General features: G+C 31.1%; 3 protein-coding genes across 3 annotated transcripts; 1 reads left to right on the top strand and 2 right to left on the bottom strand.

Moving 5' to 3' along the window:
• Positions 1-981: 981 nt before the first annotated feature.
• On the bottom strand, positions 982-1,628 carry LOC17879920. The gene has a single exon (XM_006284783.2). The coding sequence runs from the start codon at positions 1,541-1,543 to the stop codon at positions 1,265-1,267; it is 279 nt and encodes a 92-aa protein (XP_006284845.1). The 5' UTR covers positions 1,544-1,628; the 3' UTR covers positions 982-1,264.
• A 3,272-nt stretch (positions 1,629-4,900) lies between these two features.
• Positions 4,901-5,556, top strand: LOC17880981. The gene has a single exon (XM_023779487.1). The coding sequence runs from the start codon at positions 4,957-4,959 to the stop codon at positions 5,194-5,196; it is 240 nt and encodes a 79-aa protein (XP_023635255.1). The 5' UTR covers positions 4,901-4,956; the 3' UTR covers positions 5,197-5,556.
• Positions 5,557-7,157: 1,601 nt separating this feature from the next.
• LOC17879430 lies at positions 7,158-7,550 on the bottom strand. Its single transcript, XM_023779804.1, has 2 exons — positions 7,487-7,550; positions 7,158-7,375 (listed from the first exon to the last, which is right to left on the bottom strand). Exons 1-2 carry the CDS (start codon positions 7,548-7,550, stop codon positions 7,158-7,160), a joined length of 282 nt encoding a protein of 93 aa, XP_023635572.1.
• Positions 7,551-8,417: the final 867 nt, after the last annotated feature.

Here is an 8,417-nt window from a genome sequence, read left to right as displayed (position 1 = left end):
CACTCTTGTAATTAAGTTTGTATTATATAGTTTTGATTATATGTATGTCGAGAACTGTGGATGTCTTAACCACATACCAAAAAAAAATTCTAGAATTACATGAAATGTCTTTGTAACCGTAGATATAGCTCCCCGGTATAATCGCCAAAAATGTGAATGTCAGAAATGCATACAAGATATTTGGGTTAATGGAAGACCAAAAAAAAAGTGAGAAACTATATGATGCATTTGACCCATGGCTAGCTCCCCTATTCAACTAAGAAGACAAAGTCTTAGGCCATCTCCGACGCAAGGTTCGTAAAATGATAAAAAATAAAAGAGAAAAGCTCTAAAATCTCATAGTTAAACTATCGTCCCTTGCACTATTTTTACAGCTGTACATTTGTGAGTGGTCAAACTTTAATAAAAACTAAAATAATTATTGTTTAATTAAAATATCATTATAATATTTTTTTTTAGAATCTCATACAAGTTCACAATTAGTGATGATATTATGTTACTATTACATTTGATGCATATGCAGAGCTGAAAGGAATTATAGCTAGTACACACATTAATACAACGGATATGGAATCCACTTACAGAACTCATCAATCAATTGAAATTTCAATTGGCTTCTGCTAAAAAAATTGGAAAACTAATTATTCACTATATTTGAGGTTCCAAAATAATATATTAGTTACTTGTAGATCGCATCGCGAATTATTTTTTACTTTTATTACTTAAAAAAACAAATTGATATTACTGTATTCTATCAAACTACTTAAATAGTAATTTACTACTTTCTATCAATTTTTCATTAAAATAATCACTTCCAATTTATTTATTAACATGTCTTAAAACGTAAAAGAAGAACATGTAGTTAATATAATATTTTTTTTCTAAGAATTACCTTAAAAAGTTCAAATATTTTTGGTCTGCTTGGCGTCTTTAAAATATTAGGTCCAGCTTGGTGCATATACTGTACGACATGCTTAAACAAGTCTTTAATACATGTTTATTTATGTTACAAAGAGGCCAGACACATATCATAGCACCGTGACATTATACAAGCTTCAACTTATAGTACTTCTAAATACATAACAGACACAAACACTTGTTTTTAATCTAAAGCTTATCCAACTCAAAACCGTTACAACAAGCTCCAGCATATGTGTTGGTCTGCACTTCGAAAGCAGAAATAAAGATTACCACACTTACTTATATACAAACTCACCACCCATGCATGCATCTTCAAACATAGCTTGACATCTTACACCGCTGCTTACTTACGATTACGAAACTCCTTCGTAAGCACCCCACCATAGAGCCTGACCGCCTCGTCGCAGTTAATAGGGCGTCCTTTTTGCCTCTCAGCCCGGTTGGGATTGCCAACAAAAGGACGTGCACCACCAAAGAATTTGATATGTTCCGTCGGGTGAGAAACAACAGGTTCTTTTATATCTGACTCAGGTTTCGGGAATAGATAAGGAAGGTACATATCGAGCATTTCAAAGCCCTTGTGAGCGACCTTTCTATTCTTATCCATTTGAGCCATTGCCATCGAAGCTGAAAGAAGAGAAGAACTTGGAAGGTGTTCTTGTTTTAGTTTGTTTATCTTTGTCTCTTTAGTGTTTTAGTGTGTGATTTGGGATAGATAACCAAATGCCCTTTAATCCTTTATATAGTATTGGCCGTATGGGTAAACCCTCTAAATGGCTATACTCCTTTACCAAGAGCTTTTCGTTAACTTTTTTTTATAGTGAAATTTTGATTAGGAATTATCCACTTGTGAACACAATCGTCTTCTTTATGTTTTATTCTATTTAATATAAAGTTTAAAATTCTGATATATTCCTTGTGGAAAATATGATACGTGACTACGTGTAATCATCTCAAACATGGAATCAATTTTCTTATTCCGTTACAAGGTCATGGACGTTTTGACGGTCTGCCTCATCTTTTTTCTATCTTTTTTCATAGACAGCAAATACAAAGTAAGAGTGAAACAAATCCTTTCATTGCCATTTTTTTTTCCTTTCATTATTATTATTATTATTATTTTTTTTGACATCTTTCCTTTCATTATTAGATTAATTATATCATAATCCTTTTTCTGAAAATGGTTAAATACTAGAAAATCACTTAACAATCAATAAATATACATGTAGCTAGTTAGCATCAAATTCAATATATATCACCCACGTATTTGTTCTTAACAAAATTAATGGATATCAACAAAAAATATCTTCATAACCAGCTTTTGTCTGTTTTACGTATCTACGATTTTCTTTTGTTTTTGTAGAAATTTTCCGTCGTCAAGCTAAAGATTATAAAGTTTTGGGTATATTTTACCAGTAAAAATATATATATTAAAGTTTCCCATGATAAAAATTACAAAAACATTTATTCAAAAACATTGATCTCTATTATAGGCAAAAGAAAATTTTACTGATAAATGATAATTCCTTTTTTTTTTTGCTTTTATGTCAAAAGCATGTAACCTATTGAAATAATATCTAAATGATCTGGAGACAACCCTAATATTAGAAAAGACTAACAATAAGAAATTTGTCTAAATTTATTCTTTCCACCGTTTGTATTACTGAAATATATAAATGTCTTATTTTTTCGTAATTAGGATCTTTATGATTACTTGCACGTGTGGGGTTATATTAAATTTATGCTTTTTCCAAGATTTTAATGTTGTCTAGTAATGAATCTTCTGTTTGAAAAAGCTAAAGGATTTAAAAATATTTAAAATATTAGTATAGTTTTAGATTTATATTTTGTTAAAGCATAGATTTGGATTCGATCTGGACGAAGATTGTCGTGCCTGAAATTTGATTATACCAAGTTCTTTAACAAAAGATATATAATATATTGCACCAAGTTGAAACTTCTTTTATAGAGAGACTGATTCCTACACAATTAGGAGTTTTATTTTCCAAGATTTAATGTTGTTTATACCTTTTTCCAAAGAGTAATATATATCTTTCCTCCTTTGTCTATTCAAAAAAAAAAAAAAAATGGACCAGGATTCAATTATCTCAAATTATATAATAGTATTAGATTCTTTTTTGAGCAACTTGAAGATTGATATCTTGTTTATAAATTATACTCTACTTAGTTCTTTAACCAAGAAAATTATATTATACCAAGTTAAAACTTCTTTTTATACAAAGACTGATCTCTATTTCATTTAACAATGTATTTTAAAAGCTATGCATTTTATTTTTGAATTATTTTATGGCATGCCTTATTTTTTCGACAACCCACAGTACCGTCCCCTGGATCGTTGATCGTTGATATGATTTTTGTGGGAAGTAGATTGCTTGAGTCAATATATACTTTGGCTTTTTTTCCAATAGCAATAGGTGTCCAAACCAAATTACAAACTCTCTAATGATGAAATTAAATTTATTGTCTTTAACTAAATTACAATCCTAATTCTACTCACATGCATAGCAATAGGCAAAGTCAAAGAAGAAACGGAAGATATCTTGAGATTAACGTGAAAAGTATTAAAATAAATTCATGCATCAACTTCAAATTAGGTATTAGATTTGATATCTACACCTATAAAACCTTTGGATCTCCAAGATTAGATTCTAAATTTTACTCTTTCTGCAAATTTGAATGGGTTAATTACTAGTTGTTAAAAGGGGATTAAAATGACTTATTTCTCATACACCAACTATTTGTATATACAAAAAGCTGAGTAGCTCACGGGACCAAGAATCAAAATATGATATACATGATATATTGAAAACAATTACCATCTCCGTATATGAAGTCTTAATTTCTAATATATCCATACTTGTACAAGTACACATTATACAACAAGTACACATTATACAACATACGGTATCTAACAAAAACTGCTTCATGATAATATCATTACCATAACCATTTAGAATACATGAAAATGGGCATCCTTGGATATATGTTATATTCTGAGAATATAAAACTGAAAGGATCGTCTATGAAAAGAGATAAAGAAGAACAATAATAGAGTTGAATAAGATGCTAAAAGAGAAGAAATAATAGAGAATACCAAATCCTTACCGACTTTTTTTTTCTCTTTTTCTCCCAGTATTGTCACTTTAACCTCCGGAAGCAGATCCCATATCCCTTCTCTCCCAAGATTTCTCAAGATTTTTCCTACTCTACACCTACATTATACATTCATGGTATTTTTATTCATACGTTACTTCCATTACACGTTTCATGCATATATGATATAGCTAGATATTTATTCCCTACAAAGAATCATGCTAAAAGTCTATGACAACATTGCTATACCAAGGTTTTCAACTTGCATATTTTAAAGCTTGGTTGTCTTGTCTTAGAAGAGTCTTCTTGGTTCAAGCATGTACTATTTTGTTAGGCTTTCAGAAAAATCAAAATCATATTTTCTCCAACTTATTATATATGACCTATTGTTCCGCCGAATTCATCAAAAACCAATACCCTCAAAGAGTTCGTGCGAAGGGACGGGTTCCTTAAAATCTTGTCTTGACCAGCTACAAATATGTCAAACCCATATGGACCAAACTTGCATATTGCAATATTCCTAAGAAAACCATGAAGTACTTATATTAACCAAATATACTAATTAACACCCTTGTGTATATATTGACAAGGATGAAATTATATTGTTATTTTTATTTTCTATTTAACTTAGTTTTTAATTTAAACTCTAAAGAATCTGTGTACTGATAAAGTGCTCACAAGTCACAACTCTCCATTAATACATCAATAAATACATTCGAAGAATAAAAACTTAAGTACAATTTTATGAAAATCGTATTATTAATTCAATATTAATATTGTCCTGTCCGAAAGACAATTACAGCCTCAGGGCTCTGTCTATATAAATTCCATTAACTTTGTTGCTTTTCTATAACCACCCAAAACAACAAACTCAACACATTCTTAATTTTTTTCTCTCTCTCACTTACTCTTTCTACTACTATGGAACTTGCTCGAAAGGACCGACATGCAATGATAGCAGAAGATGGGTTACAAAAGCACAACAGAAACACTTCCATGTCAAGTTCCAATCGTCCTTATCCAAATAACTCCAACCTCTCTTCTTTCTATACCCAAAATAGTTCTTACATCTACTACGGTCCACAAGTACGTACCGTCAAAGAGTCCATAACATCTTCCACCTGTGCGACTTTTTTGGTCTATCAATGTTCAACGAGCTAGTTCAGTCCATGTAAAATAGCCGGTAATGCATGCAACTACAAAATATGTATGTTTCTTCTCTCTTGCCCAAACCAAACGCAAGGAATAAGCTTCAACGTTCTAGTTATGCTGAATTTTCGTAGTTTAAGACTTTGAAGGATGAAGTTAGTATTGTATATGGCTAAAGATGAGAGGCTCTTTTGCAGTTTTTATGTTTTCTTCAATTTAGATATGGTGTGAGCGGATGCAGACCGGTTCAAACTTTACTCTCTTGAGAGTTTTGTTGTAATAATTTCATGAATTTGTGTCTGTTTGTAGCATGTAAAAAGTACGTATATATATGTAACCTGATCTTTATGTACTGTATTTATGTTTTATACTCTTTTTTTTTTTTGTCTCGTCTATGTTATATACTTTATATTAGGAAAATTTCGAAACACGAGCTATATTATAAGGTTTCTAAGGAAATATACTAACTTTATGTGTCCAGTGACTCCAGAAAATCTAGTTATATACAAAAACAAGTTACCGTAGTACTAGAGTATGGATTATACTTGAAACTATACGAAACGCTTATATTCTGTTAAAATGTTTGATGTGACATTTTTTTTTCTAAGTGATAAGATTATTTAATACTGTAGTAGTTGATTTAAGTATAAAAATTACAAATTCTTAGCGTATATTTTTTTCCTTCTTTCTCAAAATTTTGTAAATTGGATTTCAGTTCGGGTAGTTCTGATCACTAGTTGAAGTGGCTCTTTGTTGTGGTTCTAAAAAAGAAGCATCTTGAAAGTGGACTGAGAAAAAAGGAACAAAAAAGCATAAGCATTTTCTTTCCTTTTATTAAAGTAAATAATGTAAATAGTTTTAATTTAAGTTTCTGTACTAATCAATATGTTATTTAAAATGTAACAGAAATCTTATATAACACATTTTAATTTTTAACGTCGACTATTTAGTCGATAGTGATATACTTCGTCACAGTTAAAAGGCAATATAATGGAGAGGCCATGTATACAAAGATGAAATCTCAATGTCGCATTATTAAGTAAAGCTAAGAATAACTCTTTCTCATTCTATATAATAAGAACTCGAAAAACTATGACTACTCTAATTTAATAAGTCCTCTCCCAAACAAGATCAACACTAAGGAAAAAATCTCCTAATTTTGTCTAATAACGAGATATTCGGCAAGAGATGATTGTGATGAAAATTTTAACTGAGCCTATTGACTCAAAGACGCCCTTTAACTTTGCGAGTAAAACTATATGTATGGACCAACGGATCCCATCAAGAAACATCCGGACAATCTGATCCGAACTTTTAATAGTATGTGAGGTGAAGACTAGTCAAGGTGCAACTGAACTCCATTCCAAAAAAAAGTATAAGATATTGCCAGGGTTCTTCATAGAGAAGGAGATTAGTTAAAATCTGATGGATCCATGATAGAGTTTTTGCTTGTGTTGACAATGTCCTCAAAATATATGAGAACGTAGACCTAAAATGGAGTACCTTCATTAAGAATGGTAAATGAAAACTTTACGTTACGTACATATTTATAAGGAACTTATATTTTTGGTATGAGAGACTATTGAGATACGTACGTGCATAATTAAATATATCAAATGGCACGATAGAAATATGTCGTCAACGTATATCCAGTTAGATAAAAAGGAACTTATATTTTTGGTATGCCATACATGTTTACATTTACTAGAAAAGCATATCAGATTACATTACTAGTAGTTACACCGTAATATGTTATATCCTTCTTCTTAGAGAAGTTTCAACTTACATTACTTCATTTGAATACATAACAGACCCCAACGATTGGTAGTGATCTAAACCTTATTTTAAGTAACAAACACATGTCTTGGTTTGTACTTTTTTAGAAGGCAGAAATATATATATATATATATATATATACTATCATACTTTTTGAAACTTGTTGCATCGTCAACATAGCTTGTGTTTTACCCCGCTTAATTACGAAACTCCTTTATAAGCACCCCTCCATAGCGCTGGGCCGCCTCATCGCAGCTAATAGCCTGTTCTTTTGGCCTCTCAAACCGGTCAACATGGCCAGTAAAAGGACGGGCGCCACTGAAGTATTGAATACTATCCGTGGGATGATAAACAATCGGTTTTACTATAGAAGACTGATAAATGACTCGGCCAGCAGTAATAGTACTAGTTGACTCTTTTAGGGTATAAAATTTTGGACCACCATATTCGTAGGAATTTCGGTAAAAATAAGTAGGAAACTCGTTTCTAGGAACATATGATTTAAGGGTTATGTTTTGGGACTTACCATACACGTTATCGACTATTTCAAAAGCCTTTTGAGCGATTTTTGTATTCCTATCATTTGCCATTTCCGCTGAAGAACAAAGAAGAGAAGAAAGGTGTATTTGTATTAGTGTACCTTTGTTTCTTTGGTTTTAGTTTGCTTTGGTAAAGAAAGCCAATGGCCTCCCTTTTATAGAAATTTTTTAGCGAACCTACGATACTCTACTCTAGCTCTGTACGTTGACTTATCTTTATTGGAGTCATCCTTTGACTTTGCACATGAATAATCACTTTTATTATATAATTCCTTTTGTAATGGTTAATTGAACTGAAACCATGACATTACAAAGTGAGACTTTTTGCCAGAGACAAATATTGTTTTAGTAAAGTAAGACAAGAAAAGACAGTATATATATCTTGAACGAACATTATTGAGTTCCTTTGACCCAGAAAAAAAAAAAAAAAAAAACAACATATTGACTTACTTTATAGAGAATTAAAGACGACCGTGTGTGGTACCCGACACTGGCGACACCACATTCCTTGTGCCAGTACCCATATAATTCTTCTCATGGCCGGTACAACACATATCTTGTGCGAAACTATATTATGCCAAGTTAAAATTTGTTACAATACTATAAGAAGTATGAAAATTGAAGACATCATATAAGTATGCTATTAGACTAGATAGTGTGCGATGAGTAGCAAATTCAATTTCATAGGATCTTGAAATCTGATCCGAAGAGTACCCCTAGCAAATTCAATTTTTTAAAAAGGAAACAAAAAAGTTTTGTTTCAGAATTTTACATTAATTTGAATTTATAAGAATTATATGGGTACGGTCACATTTATAAACTATATATTACAAATCACTGGTTACATTACACGTTTCATGCATATGTAGACTGTAGTCTGTAGACATTACATGTTCATTTAACATAAGAATCGTGTTA

Source organism: Capsella rubella, unplaced genomic scaffold (assembly GCF_000375325.1).
Source record: "Capsella rubella cultivar Monte Gargano unplaced genomic scaffold, Caprub1_0 scaffold_7, whole genome shotgun sequence".
Lineage (NCBI taxonomy): Eukaryota > Viridiplantae > Streptophyta > Magnoliopsida > Brassicales > Brassicaceae > Capsella > Capsella rubella.
This window is presented reverse-complemented; position numbering and strand designations above follow the sequence as displayed.